The following is a 21,514-nucleotide window of genomic DNA, read 5'->3' as shown; positions in this document are numbered from 1 at the left end:
TGGCTATTGTGGACATTGCTGCTATAAACATTCGGGTGCATGTGCCCCTTTGGATCACTACGTTTGTATCTTTAGGGTAAATACCCAATAGTGCAATTGCTGGGTAGCCGAGACCAAGTTCACCTATCAAATGTTTTCTTAGGCTGTTAATAAATGAGTGGACTGAATCTTCTAGGTTTGGATGAATGACACATTCACATATACTGAGGGTATAAAAAAATCCCTTATTTGAAATAATCTAATAGGTCAGATACATTTAAAGAATTCCCACAGAAAATCACTCATACAAAAAGTATATATGGATTTTAGGATATTTCCCTGGTAAGTGCAATTAATTATATTTTGACCTTTGCCATTTAAAAACAAACTTATAAGAAGAAAGATAAACAGTTGCAAACACTGTTAGACAAATACAAATATATTGAGAGTAAATGTGTATTCACTTAACATATTTGCATTTGACTCTAGTACCATTAATTTCCATTTCACTTCAGCTTTCCATTCCAGTAACTATATCTCTGATCTTATAATCATTCCAAATTTCCGTACGTCTGAAATATTAAATTCCAACCAATTCTGTTTATCAACTGCACCTTTCTGGTCTCCTGACTCTGTTGTTCTCAGTGTACTTGCTTTTCAGATTTTTAAATTGTCCTAGTAATTCAACCCATTGATTGTCTTCCCCTATTAGTTTCCTTCTAAGTGTATTTCCTTCTGAAATCAACTTGGATCCCAGGATCTGTTGCTTAAACTGTGTTCTCCCCATTGCCTGTCCATTTCTCATTTTGCCTCACTCACCAAGTATGTATTCAATATTAAACTGCAGAGTTTTGTAGGCTCAGAGTATTGTGTCAGTTACCTGTTATTGTGTAGCAAACTATTCTTGATACCTAGGACATCAAAATAATCACACTTCATTATATCTAATTATCTACTCCCTACTAGTCAAGAATTTGAAGAGAGCCTGCCTGGGCTCTTTCTCTGTTTCATGTGCTATTGTCTGGGTTGCTTGGTGGTGTTTTGCAGGCAGCTGGTCTGGTCTGGAAGGTTGAAGATGGCCTCACATGTCTGGAACCTTGGTGGGGATGACTGGAAGGATGACCTTAACTCTGCCCTTCCCTTCTCAGTAGAATCTCAGGGCCTCTTGAGAAGGTTTCTTTAGTAAGGTAGTTGGACTTATTTCATGGGTCTGGGCTCCCAGAATAAGTATTTTAAGACATAGAAAGTGAAACTCCCAGTCTGCTGTGGCCTGAGCCTAGAAAATGATAGAGCATTAGTTTTGATCTATTTTATTGGTCAAAGTAAACACAGAATCCATAGAGTAGACATAGAATCCAGGTCTTGATGGGAAGAATATTGAAGATATTTTAGACATCTTTACTCTTTTACATCATTCATTTGTCCTTTTCTTTTTTTATGCATTCAGTAATAATCTGGTACTAGCTATAATGCTCACATACAGAGAATACAGAGGATGTGCAATGAAGGGAGTTTTAAGTCCCTTTATAATGGAACTTACATGAACTAGATGTGAACAAATAATGTTGCTAAGCAATAATTAATTATTATTAATAGTAGGAGAGATGCATTACTAATTGTTAGTCCAGGGTAGGCTTTCTGAAGAGGTAAAATACAAACAATGAGAATAATGCAGCCATGGAAAAAGTGAAGGAAAGAACATTTGGGGAAGAAAGTCTAGAATCCAGAAAGGGCTTCTCATACAGAAACAGGAAGAAAGCCTATGCTTCTGAAACAGAATAACTAAGATAAGAATGGTTGAGAGTATGGTCAGAGCCAGAACATGCTGGAGCTTGTAGGCCTGATTAACAAGCGGAGGTGAGTCAATAAAGTATTCTAAACAGGAGAATAACAAGAGTTTATTTCTCTTGTGAGAGAATATGTGGCCAGTATCTGAGAACTAGGAGGTCAAAAAAAGAAGCACATTGGCCTGGTAGAAGGCTATTGCAGGACATTCGAAGTAGTCCATGTGAGAGTTAATAGTGGCGGTGGAGACTGAGAGAAATGTATAAACTCCTGATATATTTTGAAGATAGAGTTAATAGAAAAGTTTCTTTTCTGATCATAGACAATATTATTGAACAAAGAGGTATCATTCCTGATCTCTACTATTCAGCCATCCCTTCATATGCCAAAAAATCTACAACACACATTGTATATACTAAACAGAAAATACTTTTGCTATAATCATTTATGGTATTAAACTTGTCTATACAAATATTTTTTTCAATCTAAAGTTGTGTATTGTTAACATTTGGCACATTTTATTACTTCATTTCTTTAAAGCATTCAAATCTTTTAGTTTTGTAATAAAACTCTCTGGATCCACATATCTCTCTGCTTATTTATATTGATTCTCCTGTAGTAGCTTCTATTTTCCTCTAACCCCATAAGTGACTATATTCAGGAGTAAATCCAAATTTGGTATTTTACGTGTCTTTGTTTATACTCGCTCTGAGCTGTCTTAACAAAACTGTATCCTGCAGTCAGGCCTCCATCTTGAGCTTTATATCTGTATTTCCACTTGGTTATCAAAGATGGGTGTGATTCTGGGCATATGTTAGACAAAATATTCTACATCACTTTTCCAATGCAAACAACCAAAGGTGCTAGGAAGTTACTAAAAATACTATTAAAAGCATTAAAATGTTTATTTTAAAAATACGATGTCAAATTTATAAGAAAGCTGGACAATGAGGCAGATTTTGCCCTGAGAGCATTTGCTGACAAGGGTGAATTTGAGCTTCAGTTGTGCTGGCATTTCTGGCCAAGGGGTACAAAATTCCAAACCCAGAGTATTTCCTGGGGGGAAATTCTACCCATAGACGTGGGAACTCAAGAGACTGTATCCATAGGAGAAGAGTAAAGTACAAATAAAACCCAGTCTACACATTCCTACTTCTAAGAAATTTGCCTTTGAAGTGAGCAGAGTAGGGATGATGTGGGAATACATACTTTACATTATAATCACAAACTGCCTCTTATCTGGATTTTTTAAAAGATTTTATTTATTTATTTGACAGAGAGATCGCAGGTAGGCAGAGAGAGAGAGAGGAGGAAGCAGGCTCCCTGTGGCGCAGAGAGCCAGATGCGGGGCTCCATCCCAGGACCCTGGGATCATGACCTAAGCTGAAGGCAGAGGCTTTAACCCACTGAGCCACCCAGGTGCCCCCTTTTATCTGCATTTTTAACTCAAATTCATATCACCTTGTTGATTAAAGTAAAACCTTAAGCCAGGAACTTAGATTAATGTGATCCTAGACATTGATGTCAGTAGCTGCCTGTAGACACAAATCTCTCTAGAGGAAAAAAAAAAATCATCTTAGACATTAAAGAGTTTATTTTTAAAAATATATTTTTAAAGAACATAAGTATTTTTAAAGACCAACGAATAGCACATAATCAGAATTAACCAAGAATACACAGAGAGAAATTACTCTGAGAGAAGGCCAACAGAAAAACATCCTTAAAATCATAATTGGAAATATCCGACAGTATAAAACAATCACTTTGTTTAAAGAAATAAGAGACAAACCTTACTATGTTTGCAGGTAATGAGAAAGTATGAAAGTAATGGCATAACAAGTATACAAAAGAACTATACAGAATACTTATAAATGAAAGCCTTGTTCTTGTAATTAAAAACACAGTGGATGGGTTTAGCATGTTCAGAAGAATTTGTTCATAATGCAATACAGGAAAAGCAAAAATGGAAAAGTTGGGAGAGTATAAGAGGCATAAAATAGAGAATGCAAAAGATGCTCAAGTGAGGACAGAAAGAAAAGAGCACAGGTATTATTTAACAGTTAATGGTGAGATTTTCCAGAAATTTCTTAGATGAAGGACATCATACTTAAATCAACAGGTCTTAAAATCCAGCAAATCACAAACTGTTAAGTACAAAGAAATCTCTACTTAAAAATATTATATTGAAGCTGTAGAACATCAAAGGTAAAAACATTTGAAAGTAGCTATAGAAAAAAAGCACAGTGACTTCAAAGTGTGAAAATTTGAGCTTACTTTTCTACAGCAGTAATGGCCATCTAAAGATGGTAGAATGGTGTCCTAATATACTGAAAGAAAATAACTGCCAACCTCTAATCCTATGTACAAGGAAATCATCTTTTAAGAATAAGGTTAAAATATATATTTTCAGAAAATCAAGATCAGAAAGGTCACTAAAGATGATTCTAAATCATGTACTTTAGATAATATTTGAAAATTGATCGTGGATTTGTATGGTCTGTAATGAAAAAAGGATTTAAAGGGAAATGAGTCGGCATATATCTGGACAATTCTAAAAAATTGTGCAGGTATAACATTATAGTAATGCCCAATAGGTTTTAAGAGAAGGAAAGAGAATTAAAATTAGTAGCAGGAAAAGAGTTGGAATAATCATTCAATCCATAAATCTGAAAGTAGACAAAGAAAAAAGATCACAAAACAAAATAAAAAGTACAGAACAGGAAGGTACATTTCTACTCAAATATATCAATAGTCATAGTAAATGTAAATAAAGTATTAAATGCTTTCAGTAAAATAAAGATTTCCAGACTTTCTTCAAAAAAATGGATTATAACCACATGCTGTTTAAAAGAGATGCTTGTAAAGTATAAGGATAGTAGAACTTTAAAAGGCTTGAAAAGACATAAAATGCAACTACTAAGTGAATGTCAGGGTAACTATATTAATTCAGAAAAAATTGAGTTTTAAATAATAAGTGCAAAATGATAACTTCAATTTACCAATAAAATAAAGAAATTTTAAATTTGTATGTACTTACTAGTGTAAGCTCAAAATATATAAATCAAGAAGGAGATATAACTATAAGAATTTTTTTTAATTTTTTTAATTTTTTAAAATTTTTTTAAATTTTAAATTTTTTTAAACACTTTTGGAAGTGTTTAACCACCATAAATGGGGTAAAAACACAACAACTGCATAGATGATTTGGACAACTCATTTGTCAGACTTGACCCCCAACACCACATCACATCCCTAAGACTATTCCTTCTTTGCAAGCATACATATGACAAAAATCAATTATATATTGGACTATAAATCATGTTTCAAAAAGTTTCAGATGATTGAAAGCATATGGTCTATTTTCTTCTCTAACCACGATTAAATTAAAAAATCAGAAAGAAGAGATAATAAAAAACACCCTGTATATTTGTAAATGAAGAAACACTTGCCAGCTAGGTATCCCTACTGTGTGACTAGCAGGTGCACAAGTTCAACACGTCCACTGTACCCTAAACTACCTCTCCTCCTCTCCCCATCTTCATCACTGACACCATTATTTACCTATCTAAAATAACATTTGTGGTTTCACTGACATTGCCTTAGTTCAGTCTCTTAACAATGTTGTTCTCAATTTCTCTGTGACCAGACTCTTCCCTTTGAGGCCTGTACTCCTCCTATCTGCCACAGTATTCTTTCTAAAAGATTGGTTTAATCAATAAAGCTTTCATTAAAAAAAAAATAGATGGACTTAGAGGGTATTATACTAAGTTAAATAAGTCAAAGGCAAATACCATATGATTTCATTTACATGTGGAATCTGACAAAACAGAAAAAGACTTCTAATGGATGCAGGAAACAGAGGTAACAGAAAAAGAGGTAGGGGATGGATGAAATAAAATGAAGGGGATTATGAGATACAATAGAAAAAAATTAATGATTGTCAATACCAACAGAATAAAACGCACACTCCATGACGTGATATTCAAGAATCCTTGAATAGAGTCTCTTTCTTCCCATCTTTATTTCTTCCTGAGCTCTCATGCACCTCTTGTGTATCAGCTATGCTAATTAATTTATACTTCTCTGAAAGCCCCCTCCTCTCTATCTTCTTTTTACCTCTGAGCATATTAATCTCCTTACCTGGGATGTTCTCTCTTACTGCTTACCCACCTCACCATTTCCTATATATGCTGGAAGGTAAAGCTCAAGTATCACATTCCTTGAGATGCCTTGAGTGGTCAGTCCTCATAGTGTTACATACTTCTTTACTTTCTACCCGGGAATTGTTTTTTGTCTTTCAGTTTTGTAAATCAGCAATTTAAATATCTGCCTATTGTATTAGGTATATTACATGCCTCATAAATTACATGCAGACAGGAATTTTTTTCTCATTTATTTTTTAAAAATTCTTAACACTTACAAAGGAAGAGCTCAAAACTTGAATTTATGAGTAAAATGAAATTTAGTAAGATAGTTTAAACATTTTTATTGAAAGAAGCAAGAAGGGCCAGTCAATAGATAAGCAATGAGAAAGGACAGCAATAGTATAGAAAGTAGATGAGATAACATGTAAAGAATATTGGAGGGCACATTTGGTGTGGCTGTCCTAAAACCTTTCAGCACCTTGATAGAAGGGATGCCAAGTATATTTGAATGGTTTTTATACTGCATAACTCAAAAGGATGTCATACACATGTAGTCAAGGATGCAGTTATGCTGGGCAATGCAATCCTGAGTAGTTTCCTATCTTATTTGATTAAATGAACCCCAACATTAGTGTCAAGGAAGTAATTGTTATTTATCTACTGGGAGTCATTAAGAAAAGGATTATATTTCGCATATTCTACATAATGAGAGAAGTATGTAACACTTTATAGAAATCTTTCTATCAAATACAAAAATTTTAGGTACCTGATGTAGCAAGTTTTTAATCATACGGAAAACAATCACAATTAAAACATGTAAGTGAATCATTGCAGTGAGTTAGAAACCATGTCCACCTGTGGTATAATTTGCAGAGTTTGCTTAAGACACATGAATATTATGACTTTAAGTCAAAGCAGTTCAGACAAAATAATTTAGAAAATAAATTATATATTTGTGGGGTGCCTGGGTGGCTCAGTGGGTTAAAGCCTCTACCTTCAGCTCAGGTCATGATCTCGGGGTCCTGGGATCGAGCCCCGAATTGGGCTCTCTGCTCTGCAGGGAGCCTGCTTCTTCCCTCTCTCTCTGCCTGCCTCTCTGCCTACTTGTGATCTCTCTCTATCAAATAAATAAATAAAATATTTTTTTTAAAAATTATATATTTGTGCTACTTATTCTGTTAAGTAACAGATACTTAGAAGCCAAACTAAGAATAATTAGAATTCACCAACTTGAACCCGTGGCTTTATCTGTTTCAAAGTCTTATGCTAGTTTGAAGATTCTGTGTTTTACAGCAAGAACATCAACTGGTTGCTGACTATATAAACCAAACATAGTCATAATATTTTGTTCTGGGAAGTAGCTAGAAAGGAAAATGAACTCTGCTACTTTCACCTGCAAATGCTTTTTCAAAGCAATGAATTTCATTCACTGCCCACAGTCCGTAAATGATGTTTCCCATTTCCCATTCCAAGCTGAAGTTCCTGGTTTGTTCTCCACCCACCTCTAACTCCTTCCCTGTTGCTAGATGTGCTCTTAAAAATAGCTCCTCACAATAATAATAGCTCCTGGCTTATGGCAAACCGCGTGTTTCATCTGTTTTAACATGTCTTCTACAGATCCTCCTGCTGTGGAGCCAGCATTCCTGGAGATCCGGCAAGGACAAGATCGAAGTATTACTATGAGCTGCCGGGTTCTGAGAGCGTATCCAATACGGGTACTGACCTATGAGTGGCGCTTAGGCAATAAATTATTACGGACGGGTCAGTTTGACTCTCAAGAGTACACAGAATACCCAGTGAAGAGTCTTTCCAATGAGAACTATGGGGTTTATAATTGTAGCATCATAAATGAAGCTGGAGCTGGGAGATGCAGCTTCCTTGTTACAGGTAAGATCCTAATATTGCACCTTGTATATATTTTTGATGAAGGGATCTTAGGCTAAGTAATATAAGAAAGTGTTTTGCAAATCCATGGAACATACTGTGAGTAACGTGTCTACTATAGTTAGAGCTATTCATTTCTTTCAGAGGCAAATTTGTTTTAACAGTTGCAGTTTATGTGCCTATGAAATTAGAAGTTTATGTGAATTCAAGATTTGGTGAAGAGGTTGGTTATTTGAGTGTTTAATAAAGTGACAAATCTTAACCAGCTTTTTTAGATCAAATTGCAAATATTAATACATATTTCTTCTGCAAGTCTAAAAGTGCTTGTTAACCAATACCTGCTTTGGTATTCTTAACAGTAGAAAGGGTATTTTTCTTCTTCCTATTATTTACTACCTCTGTATGTGTGGTGGAACTCATTTTGTCCTTGGCTTACCTTTGCTTAACAAATATTCAAAGGAAAAGCAATAAAGTTTATCTGGCATATAATAAATTAGAAAGAAATATCAATCAATATGTTTTGATATCATTATATGAGTATATTAAAAGAAATATTAAGTCTGTATTAAATCTTAGGTAATTATATAAATTATTTTATAATCTATATACTAAAGTAAATTTGTGTGATTTTTGAGCTCAGGTTTAGACATACATTAAAAAGATATATTCCTTTTCAGGATTATTTTGTTCTGGTAAAGTTAATTTTAATAGTTGGAATGTTCATGCTAGTAAAAGAAGAAACTGGACATTGTATATTATCTGAAAAGCAGTTGTAAATATTATGATTAAAGTGTTTCAGATTTAATTAAAACTTGTTCATTAGTAATATGTATTTTTATTCATAAGTTCTTACTTGTAAGAAAATTTTCTAAACATGAATCGCCTTGAGATATTTTGGCTTCTTGAAATGTGATAGTAGGTAGGTAAAATGTAATGGATGAACCAATATGAAGATGTCCCCTCCGCTGGATCTTACCATCTCTTGATTTTGCAATCCCTTTTTTTAGCATTCAGTCGGACTTAAAGATTTCTACTTTGATTCTTAAAGTGAACTAGTCAAACAAAACCGGAAGTCCCTAAGACCATACTACTTGTTGTTTTCTACGTATTGGTAGAAACAGTTGACCTTTTCTTTTCTTTCTTTCTTTTTTCTTTTTAATTAACACCCAAAACAAAAATACTCCATAAAATTAACTACATCCCTTCCTTCAAACTTTTGGCACTTATATTCGTTCTAATTTATTTGTTATTCCTGACATTGTTTTCTAACTTTAGTTTAGGTCATGCTGCCTCTGTAAGATTTTTATTTGTTCTCTGTTATGTGACCCAAATCCTATTTTCTGAACTAGAAGACAAGCTAATTTCCATTCAAAATCCATGGGGTGTAGTAAGTAGATTTTGATAGCTCCAGAAAGGAATAAACCTGTTAGGGGTTGCCCCACAAAGGGAGAAGATATAGCCCCGTGAATTGATTTGTTTCTAGTGTGTATTTTTCTGTCTTCATGTCAGCCTCATCGTTTCAATATTTCCACATATAATCTAATATAGTTTTGAAGAAAAAAGAAAATAATTGTGTTCCAAGTATTGTATAATCCGGGAAAATATACATTTGACCCTTGAACAATACAGGAGTTTGGAGCATCAACCCCCCAGATAGTCAAAAGTTTTCATATAGCTTTTAACTCCCTCAAAACTTTACTAATAGCCTACTGTTGACCAGAGGCTTACTGATGACATAGTCTTAACACATATTTTGCATGTCATATATATTATATACCTTATTTCTACAATAAAGTAAGCTAGAGATGTTTTATAGACCATATTTTTATAATAAGGTAAGCTAGAGAAAAGAAAATGTTATTGAGAAAATCATAAGAGAAAATACATTTATAGTACTATGCTGTAAAATAAAAACAAAAAATTAAAAAAACAAAACAAAAACAAAAAACAGAAACCTCCATTTGTAAGTAGACCCATGAAGTTCAAATCTCTGTTGTTCAAGGGTTCATTGTTTGAAGAAATCAATGATTCCATAGAATCAGAGGTCTGGAAGAAACTTCAAAAACACATTTCTTCTATTAAAAACACATCACAGTTAGTAATCCTATGAATTTCCTGCAGTTAAAAACCCTTTAAAGCTATACTGAAGGGAACTAAGTAATAGGATATATTCAAGATGACATATATTCTTTATCCACAAAACAGATCTTTGAAGACAATTCTGTTTACTTCCTGACAGCCAAATTAAGAAAATTTTATTTTTTATTATTATAAATATTTTACCAAATTCAAGATCACTTTCCACTAGTCATGAATGTTATACATTTACCCAAAAGTGAACTTGATCTCATTATGCATCAAAATGTACAGAATTGAACTAAAAGTCAGTGGCAGCCCTCACATTTATATTTATCTCCCAGGAAAGCTAAAAAATTCACACCTTTTTTCCCAGTTATAGCATGTGTGTGTGTGGGAGTATGGAGATAGGTGAGTGAGGTTGTGTTTACTAAGAAGTTAGGGTGTGAGAATATTTTTGTATACAGAAAAAGGAGGTAAGCAAAGATATTTTGGGAAGTGAATAGCCTAGCTTGTAGCGCACTGTCTTGTCTGTGTTAGAAAATAGTAACTATAATATCACAAAATATGGTGTATTTTCATTTCTTTTACTTACTAATATTCTTATGGTAAAGATAAGCATAATTTTGTTTGTTTGTTTTATGGTTTAACTAAGCTTTGTGAACAATGGTAGGAACCCGAACACCATTTATTGCATTTTTCTATGGAGAGTATTTATAAGTTCCAGGAAGTATATATACACAGTTATATAAAATTTAGACTTATAAACCATTTAAGAATTTGATCAGTGGAGACAATTTTAGATTCTTTTAAATGAAACTTACTAAAGGAATGTTGTCTTCTTTAACAGGTAACAGTGGATATATACTCTATAAGAATTTTTATTGCATAACTACAAAATATAATTGAACGTAAAACAACTTGTATGTATTATCTCCTTACTGATGAAAGTTTTACAATCAGGAAAATATTTAACAATTATTTGCTGCGTAACAACTATTGCTGGGCACTAGGGAGGATACTGAAAATAGAACATTAAATACTCTCTCCCAGAAATCTTTCACTATCATATATGTTTCTAAGTCTTATCAGTTTTATATCTGTTTGGTATTGTGAAGCTATCATTTTATTTTTACCCCTACTGTATTTGTAAAGCCTTATATTCTCTTATCTGGGATATTATAGTAACCTTTTATCTGATATCTGAGTATTCCTCCTCTTTTGCTTTCAATCCATACTGTCCATACTTCATACTGTGGGACTTTATTTTCCTGGAAAGTGTGTCTTACTCTTAATGGAAAATGTTGATCTTCCTGGCCTCTAGATGCCATATAAATTCATTGTCATGAGTTTTCAAACCACTCATTAATATCCCAAATAGAATATATAGAGTCATCTCTTCTTCAATCCTAACAATTATTCCAAACTCTAGCCAAATTAGATCATGATGCCTGCCACCAAATCATTACATATTTTCAAAACTCGGCTTTTGTTAACATACGACTTTATTCTCAAATACTAGCCCTTTGTGTATTCTTCTACTAGATTATGGTGACCCTTGTATATGACTTTACTAGGGTCATTTTGGACCTTGCCCCTCAGCCAACTAGAGATGTGTATATTGTAATAGTATATTATAATTCACAAATTAATTATGTATGTTATTACTGTTCAGGTATCTGAAAGTTTCAGTAAAACTCCAAGTAACCATATTTTGAGCAAGATAGAAAATTATTATGCTCCAGTTAAACCTTGAAGTTTCATTTTGGAAACTAACATAATGTCTCTTCCACAGTCTTCAGGGATTCAGGTTTCTTCCATCTTACTGCTCAGTCATCATCAATAGATGGCACACCTTAGAGCCCTTATGGCTACTGAAGTCCCAGCTTTACCTCTATATTTCATTGAATTACCTCTTTTTAAGGAAGCTTCTTTAAAAAGTAGTATTTTTTAGATACCTTTTCTGCTTGCAAATGTTGGAGACAACTCAGTCCTACTGGTACATCTGCAATAAAGGCTGTGGGGTACAGATTTTATTCTAAGATTATATCACACTTGCCCATACATATTTTAAATTGCCTTAATTGAAAATATTGCAATGAAATTAAATGGAGATTTTCAAGGAAAATCTAGGTTTCATCACTGTAACATTTAACACCATTACTGATAGGCAGCTTTTTAGGAACCATGGCCATTGGGGTCTTAGAATAATTTGAAAGACAAGAATAATATGTGTAATCAGAGACTTCATAAGATATTCTACTGATGAGCAATGGAATTGAGAGTATTGTGTTACTTACTGCTGACTAACCCACTACTACAAACTGAGCATCTTGAAACAGCATACATTTATAATCTATTTCTGTGCCAGGAGTCTGGACATGGCTTAGCTAGATCCTCTGTTGGGTCTCACAAGGCTGTGATCAAAGTGTTGGCTGAATGTTCTTATCTGGAGGCTCACCTTCAGACAGGAAGTTGAATCATGTCCAAACTTATTAAGGTTATTGAAAGAATTAATTTCCTTATGGTTGCATGATAGAGGACCCAAGTGTTTTACTCATTGTTGGCTGAGGCCACTTTCATGTCCTAGAAGATACCTGCATGTCCTAGAGATCACTCATAGTTCTCGATCATGTGGGCTTCCCATCATGGATGTCTACATCATCAGGCCAGCAAGAAGAATCTCTAGCTCAGCTCAGCTAAGATGGAATTCTTATATTGTAGCATAATTACTAAAGTGACATCCCATCAGTTTCTTCCCACTTTCATTACGAAAGACTTATACACAAAGAAATGAAAACCAGAGGTAGGAATCACTGGAAGTTAGTTTAGGGTTTCTCTGCCACAAATACCAGCATTTTCTGCCACAAGGAGTATTTTTTTTTTTTTAAGAGCCTACATATAAAGGTAACTAACTGATTTATCTATGGCAATATTTAAAGAAATCCTTCAATTTAATATCTTTCAATAAACATGGAAAATAGGGTTTTACCAAGCAAAAATTTGCCTGTGATTGTTATTTTTACCTCTAGTTTAGAAATATTTCTACTAGGATTATGCATAGTTTTCCTTTTGATATATTACAATGTTCAGATTTATGTATTACTACTACTATTTTATCCATGTTCAGCAACAGCAGATCAGATACAGAACTAAAATTTGATTCTAGAAAGCAAATAAAGCAAAGATGAGACAGTTTTGTGAAAGGGAGTACATGTTATCACTCAGTGAACACAAAGAAATTCAGGTTGACTGGGAGCTATAATGTTGCCTGAGACAGGAGAAAATACTGTCGGATGACTCTTGCTTTGCTTAGTTTTAGAGAATGAAGAGAAGGAAATAACAACCAAATCAGATTTGACTCCAAATTAAAATATCAAAATATTCTATTCTTGTTTCCTAATGTCAGATTGAATTATATACCATCCAAATGAAAACATATTTTATTCTCTGGCAATGCATATGTTTGTTTTATTCAGCCAGATACTTAATTTCTTATGAATATCTAAAAATGAGCAACATAAGATTATGGATAAATCATTAACAATTATCAGAAGTAAGAGCAAATGAAATTGGAAAAATATCTAGCACAATTTCCTATGACAAGCTGGGGTACCTGCAAGGCTCAGTCAGTTAAGTGTCTGACTTGGTTTTGGCTCAGGTCATGATCCCAGGGTCATGAGACCAAACCCCACCTCTGGCTCCTTGGTGTAGTCTGCTTGAAATTTCTCTCCTCCTTCCTGCACCTCTCCTCCCCGTGTGCCCATGTGTGCTTACCCTTTGTATCTCTGTATATATTTCTCTCTTAAATAAATAAATAAATCTTTAAAAAAAAGTTCCTGTAATAACTCTAAAAGGCAAAAAACTTGCCTGTAAAATCAATTATTTTTCAGGGCAGAATTTTATTAAATTTATTAAAGTTTTATTTATCATAATAGATAAACTAGTAGATCCCAATGTTTCCGCCAGATTATGAGATTTAGCTATTTTTTTAAAGAGCAGAAATTGCATCATATATTTTAACAACTCCTAATGTGTAGCATTCTACAGTGTGTAAATTGATTCCACTTATATCTTTTTCATCTCAAACAATCCTGCGAATTGTGTGAAAGCAGTGGTATCACCCTCCTTTGACAGATTTGGCTGACAAAGGCTCAGGAAGCCCAAAATAAAATGTATGTCTTCTAATTGTAAATTCAAGCTCTTCTTGACACACCTCAGTGACTCTTTTATTAGTGGTGCTAAGGGAATTTTTTAATAATTAAGCTAGATAAAATGTAGGTGAGTCTATGATGAATCTGAAAAAGTAGAAATAAAAATGGGAATACTAATTAAGGAAGTCAACACCATCAGTAAGCAAAAACTGTACCAAAATTAGTCTAGGATCTAATTTACACAATATTTTAGACACATTTTATTTTTTTCCTCTAGTAAACACTTGACAGGTAATCTGTATTTCACATTATATTTAATGAAAAGCTTCAATTAAAATTTTTACTGTATTTGATGTAGAAGTTTAATGCTTTCTTAAATTTTCTCATTACTCATTTTCTTCATTATAAAATCATGTAATTCCTCCAATGAAAGATTCAAAGCAGTATGGTCATCCAAAGCCTATTGTTGGACCCCAAAATAAAACATGGCAATGTAACAGAGCAATTTAAGATAGATTTCATGCATTTACATTTCATTTATCATAGATAGTTTAAAATGTAGACAAACTAAGAAAGCTGTTCTTCTCATCTGATGCACTAATTTCTGAATGACACATATCATTATTCACTATAACACACTATCTGGTCTAGTAGACCAGAGAGATAAAGTCCAAGCTAAATTTGTTTTGTTTTCTTTAGGGTGTAAAGAATTTGATAAGAATGGAAATTAACTGAATTTATTAAAATTAAAGTAGATTTGAAAGAGTTAAACATCAAAGTCAGAAAATTTGGCCCTGGGTAAAAGAAGGAAAGCATAGCTGAGAGACAGACCTAGAGAGAGTAAGTTGATCACATCTTGGAATCAGAAAAGAAAGAGGTAAACATCTACATGCAATTAGAAGTGGGATATAAGACCCAAACTAGGGGTGACTTGAGCTATAGATTGAATTGTTTCCTTCAAAACTTCATATGTTGCATCTCCCCTTCCCCCATATATATATATACACTGTCCCAGTGTGATAGTATTTGGAGATGAGGATTTTGGGAAATCAGTAGGTTTAGATGAGGTCATGAAGGTAGAGTCCTCATAATGGTATTACAGTACCTCCATAAGAAGAGATACCAGAGACCTTGCTCCCTTGCTGTTTCATGCCATGTGCAAACACACCAAGAAGAGGGCCATCTATAAGTTAGGAAGAGAGCAATCACCAGAAACTGGCTGTGCTGGTGCCTTAATCTTGGACTACCATCCACCAGAACTGTGAGAAAATAAATGGCTGGTTGTGAAAGCCATCTATGTTGTGGTATTTTGTTATGGGGTCCATGCAGGTAGTCCGTGCAGACAGCCTGCTGTAATCATAAATACCATACTGTGTCAGAAATCACTGTATCAGATTATAGCCAGGAGCAAAGAAAATAAAGACTCATGGTCTGCATGAAGATTTCTGGATAATATATTGTAAGTGTGACTGTCTTTCCTTCTTGGTAACTATATAAAGATAGTTCTTCATTGCCTGACAGATGTTAACAATGTCTAACAGTTCAATTTGTGTGTAGGCCATGGAACTCTCTGTGGCCATGGCTCCTTTATCTGTAGAATGGAATACCTGCTTCCCATAAAATATAATTTTAGGAGTACCAATTAAGTTAATCAGTGTAACAGTGCTTTAAAAGCAAAATGGTATGATCATAACAAGTTTAACATACATGGATTTTTGGATTTAGCCATAGGTAAGCAAACTCTTACTGCTTTCTATCTTGGTAACATAACAATGACAATACCGCCCAAAAAAGTAGGGGAGGAAGGATGACTGATTGCGGAAATATTGTCAGTAATCAATACACACCTGAGCTCCGGACAAGAACAGTTGAGTGATGAGACAATCAGGCTGGAGTAGAAGCCAGTGACATTTTGGAGCTAATCTGATAGAAGACTTTGTATTTTAGGGGGGGAAGGTGTTATTTTTTTCTTCCTTCGTATATTATTTTAGATGGATTATTACCTGACATTATCATAGGGCAAAAAAGCAGACTCTCACTTGAAACACTAGAGGGAAAATTGAGAAAGAGAACTGGAGCCTGGCAGGGGTAGACAGTGTAGAATGAAGTCAGCCAAGATGGCTGGCTGGAATTGAAGTATTGGAAACTGGAAATACTGGGGAGATAAATTCCCTGAGGAGGATCAGGTTGGAAAGATAGAGAATTATGGGACTGATGCTGAAAGCAGTATCTCTCTGTCCTGAAGCACACCTCCACTCTCCCAGGAGGTGCACAAACAAGCAACTAGGCTATTTCATCTTTATAGGTGATATCAGACAAGGTAGTTAGGGGACTTCTGTGGAAAACAATATGCAAAATCAAAAACAAAGTTAATATGAAAGAAAAAAAAATTCATTTTGCAATGATGAGAGTAATAAGAAACAATGCTGAATGCCACAAATAAGTGTAAGAAAAAATGCTAAATACCACAAAACAACATCTTCAGAAAAAGCAGGGATGATATAAGAAATAGAAGGAAGAAAACTAGCAGTGAAGAAAAACTACTTGGTGATTATGGATATAAAAAATGTAATTGTTAAAATAAATAAGTAAATGACTAGCCTAAATATCCAGAATAGACACAGTCAAAGAATAAGTAGGTTAGCTGGAATATCTGGTTTAGAAACCTTCCCAAAAAGCAGCAATAGATCATATGATAGTTGTCTTTCTCCACTTGACTTATTTCGCTAAGCATGATACGCTCTAGTTCCATCCACGTTGTCGCAAATGGCAAGATTTCATTTCTTTTGATGGTTGCATAGTATTCCATTGTGTATATATACCACATCTTCTTTATCCATTCATCTGTTGATGGACACCTAGGTTATTTCCATAGTTTGGCTATTGTGGACATTGCTGCTATAAACATTCAGGTGCACATGCCCCTTCGGATCACTATGTTTATATCTTTAGGGCAAATACCCAGTGGTGCAATTGCTGGGTCATAGGGCAGTTTTATTTTCAACATTTTGAGGAACCTCCATGCTGTTTTCCAGAGTGGTTGCACCAGCCTGCATTCCCACCAACAGTGTAGGAGGGTTCCCCTTTCTCCCCATCCTCGCCAGCATCTATCATTTCCTGACTTGTTCATTTAAGCCATTCTGACTGGTGTGAGGTGATATCTCATTATCTCCCTGATGTGAGGAAGTGGTGATGCAACATGGGGGCTTAAGTGGGTAGGAGAAGAATAAATGAAACAAGATGGGTTTGGGAGGGAGACAAACCATAAGTGACTCTTAATCTCACAAAAAAACTGAGGGTTGCTGGGGAGGGGGGTTGGAAGAGAGGGGTGGGGTTATGGACATTGCGGAGGGTATGTGCTTTGGTGAGTGCTGTGAAGTGTGTAAACCTGGCGATTCACAGACCTGTACCCCTGGGGATAAAAATATATTAAATGTTTATAAAAAATAAAAAAATAATAAAAAAAAGAATGAGATCAGCCCAGAGAACATGGCAAACTTAAAAAAAAAAAAACAGCAATAGAGAATACAAATATAAAGTGAAATTTTAAGAGATGGGAGAAGAGAAGCAAAAGTATAAATAGAAGTCCTCCCCCCAGCACCTGGATGAGTTCCTAGAACAGTGTATACTACTAATGAACACTTTGGAGGGAAGGAAGGAAGGAAGGAAAGACTGAATGAAATCTTAGGAGAAGAAAAATATTTAAAGTTTAAAGTTCATATATGAATTTTCATCCAGGTTAAATTAAACACATTATTTAAATTAGACTTTAAAGTTTTGGGCCACTTTTTGACTCTGTTTATATGTTTTAGAATATTTGTCAGTTCTTTTCTTTATACTAATTTTCTTTTATTTCTAATTTAAGCAATATCATATACTTAGCCTTACAGTAACCATGTCTTTAAAATACACACACTATACAACCCGTGTCTTTAAAAATTCCTACTTTTATAAGATTAAGGATAATTAATATATAGTGTTATATTAGTTGCAGGTGTACAGTTAATGATTTAACAATTCTGTTCATTTCTCATTGCTCATCACAATTATTGCATTCTTAATATATTTCACTTATCCCCCTGCCCACCTCTTCTCTGGCAACCGCCAGTTTGTTCTGCATATTTAAGAGTCTGGTTTTTTGTTTATCCTTTTTTGTTTGTTTAATTTCTTAAATTCTACATATGAGGGAAATCATTTGGCATTTGTCTTTCTCTGACTTATTTCATTTAGTTCTATCCCCACTAGGTCCATCCATGTTGTTGCAGAGGTGACATTTTAATCTGTTTTATAGAAGATTGATATTAATCTGTTATATATATATAGAAGTTGTATATATATAACACATCTTTTAAATCATTGAGCATTGTGATTTAGCTTTGCTAAACTCTTGAAAGTGACCTGGTAAAAATGAGTAGGATCAGCCTTTTTACTGTTTACTATAGTCTTTACCTGAGGATTGGGTTACAGAGGCAAGGTGAAACTATATGAGGCTTAGCATTTTCTATTTGGGTTTAGAGCAGAAAAGTGGTAGTAGAATTCAAGCAGTGCCAGAGGAAGCTAGGATTTCAGCAAAATAATATACACCTCCTTAAAAGTCCAGACATCCTGGTGAGATATCAGAAGGATTAAGCCTTAGGAAATAAGGGTCATGCTTGAGAAGGGCCTCGTCTAGATACTCCCTGGCAAAGCTGAACACCAAGCCCTGATAAGATTCCTGGGCAGGCAGAATTTAGAAGTCGAATCCCACTAAGTTAGAAGATTCTAACTTGGGAAACACTCTAGGTTCTCCACTGATCTCACCCCAATAAAATATAAAAAGGTAGCATACAAAAGTATCAGGTTGTTGGCAGGTAACTGAATTACCCAGTAGAATAAACACAACAGTCTTCAGAGGAAGAGAACATAGTCCAGTTATCTGTAATATTTAATGTTATATAGTATGTAATGTTATATTTATCACTAACAGTGTAGTAATAACAATTACAATTTATTACTGTAATGCTCAATAAACAATAAAAATTGTTGACATGTAAAGAAAATAGGAAAATGTTACTCTGAGTTAAGAATAACAGTGGTCTATTAAAAAGGAGCTCTGAGGTAGCCTAAATATTGAGTATAGCAATAACTAGCTTTTACTAATAATTTCAAAGTATTCAAGGAAAATATGTTCTAAGATTTAAAGATAAATGCTATATTTATGAGCAAATGAATAAGAAATTTCAGCAGAGGAGGAAAAACCCCTCTAATAAAGAACTAAATGCAAATTCTGCAACTAAAACTGTACAATAATTGAAACGAAAAAATTACCTGATTGGGCTTAACAGCATACTGGAAAAGTCAGAGGGGTCAGAGAAATCGAAGACAAATTGAAAGAGCTGATACAATCTGATAGAAAAAGAAATGAAGACTAAAGAAAAGAGATTAAGAACTTGGGGGGATGATATAAAATGGTTTAAAATGGATGTGATTGAAGTTCTAAAAAAAGAGGATGAGAATAGGACAAAAAAATAAATTCTTCAAAGCCACAGATCCAAGCATATCACAGTACAGAAAGCAAGAAAAATAAAGAGAAAACCACACCTAGGTACACGCTAATTGAACTGCAGAAAACCAGACAGAAAATTTTCAAAGCAGACAAAATAAAAAACGATACTCTGATGATATGCGTGGCAGTTACCTTGTCATTAGAAACAGTGTGGGCTGGAAGACAATGAAAAAACATCTCTAAATCTTCAAAATTCTTTAAAATACTGTCAGTTTATAATTTTATACCCAGTGAAAACATACTTTAAAAATTAACATCAACTATATTTTTCTGAACAATGAAAGCTAGAGAATTAGTAGTTAGCAAAACTGTACCACAAAATATGCCAAAGGATACTCTTCCTAATAAAGGGAAAGGTTATCAGTGGATACCAGAATCTATAAAAAGAAATAGAGTCTTTCCTCCTGTTTCTTCTAGGAATTTTATGGCTTCAGACCTTACATTTAAATCTTTAATCCATTCTGAGTTCATTATGTATGGTGATAGACAAGGGTTCAATTTTCATTCTTCGGGATGTGGATATCCAGTTTTCTCAACACCATTTATTGAAGAGACTATCTTCTTATAATGTATTCTTGACAAAGATCAGTTGACACATGTGAGTGAGTTCATTTCTGGGCTCTTAACACACACACTCAAACACCCGTACACATACTCATGCAAACATGCTCACACAGAGAAACTTTTGAAAGTGATGGGTGTTTATTACCTGGGTTATGGTTATGTTAACACAAGGTATAGTGTGTCCAAAATTACCAAACTGCATATATTAATCATGTGCAGTTTTTTTGTAGACCAATTATATCTCAGTAAAGCTGGGAAAAAATGAAATGAGGAGGATCAGATCCAGGAAATAAGTAAAGATAAAAAGATTATCTTTCTTTTTTTTCTTTTAATTTCCATAATAACCAGCCATACAAACAATGGTTAGAAAACTACAGCTTGGAGACCAGCCAACTGTTTTTTTTGTAAATAAAGATTAATTGGAATATAGCCTTCCACACTTGTTCATACTGACTATGGCTACTTTCATGCTACAGTAGGAGAGGTGAGTGCATGGTAGTAACAACAATCCTATAGCTCATAAGCCTAAATGTATTTACACTCTAGCCCTTTAAGGAAAAGTCTGTCAATCCTTGATTTGAAGCAAAAGTAATCACATTATTAAATTAAGGTTTATAATATATTTAGAACTAAAATACCACAACAATAGCATAAATGATGGGAATAATTTGAATTATATGGTTATAAATTTATAACATTTGTGAAGTAAGAAGTGAATAGGGAACTCAGAGAATTATGAAATGTGAAATGTGATATATAAGTGATGTAATTTTTTAATTACATCTGTAAACTGAATCTATAAACTGAATCAATAAGTTAAAGTTGCACAGTTTTAGTCATACAGAAACTTCTAAAATTTTTTTAAAAGGGATACATCAAAGGAATTAAAATGTACTTGATTTTACTCAAAATATTATAGGAAAAGAGCAATATGTGAACAATAGAAACATCAAAAGGACAAATAAAATGAAGAATAGGATTGTAGATTTTAACCCAATGATACCAATAATTACATTAAATGTAAATGAATTTAACACTCCAGTTAGTTATCAGAAATCACAGGACGGGATTTAAAAAAAAAAAGTTATTTATAAGATGTATCCTACTGTCCATAAGAAGCACAGGTTACATACAAAGACACAAAGAAGCGGAAAGGGAAAGAATGGTGGAACACAACAAGCAACATGCAAACAGCAGACAAGAAAGCTTGTATTGTATTATTATCAGACAAAGTAGACTTAAAGACATAGAAAAGTTGTGAGTTACAGAAGGACATTTAAAAATCATAAAAGAGGAATTTACAGAAAGATGTAACAGTTCTAAATATGTGTTTGTGTCTAATAATAGAGCTGCAAAATTAATAAATACAAAAGTGCCAGGAG

The 21,514-nt window shown here is 33.9% G+C and overlaps 1 protein-coding gene across 1 annotated transcript in view; it reads left to right on the top strand.

The window, feature by feature from the left end:
• The window catches only part of MDGA2 (MAM domain containing glycosylphosphatidylinositol anchor 2), an 844,384-nt gene that overhangs the window by 705,165 nt on the left and 117,705 nt on the right, over nucleotides 1–21,514 (top strand). The window contains exon 9 of the mRNA XM_059373141.1: nucleotides 7,527–7,796. Within this exon, the coding sequence (XP_059229124.1) occupies nucleotides 7,527–7,796 (270 nt within the window). The remainder of the gene's footprint in view (nucleotides 1–7,526; nucleotides 7,797–21,514) is intronic.

The sequence above is a fragment of the Mustela nigripes genome, chromosome 13 (assembly GCF_022355385.1).
Source record: "Mustela nigripes isolate SB6536 chromosome 13, MUSNIG.SB6536, whole genome shotgun sequence".
NCBI classification, from domain to species: domain Eukaryota; kingdom Metazoa; phylum Chordata; class Mammalia; order Carnivora; family Mustelidae; genus Mustela; species Mustela nigripes.
This window is presented reverse-complemented; position numbering and strand designations above follow the sequence as displayed.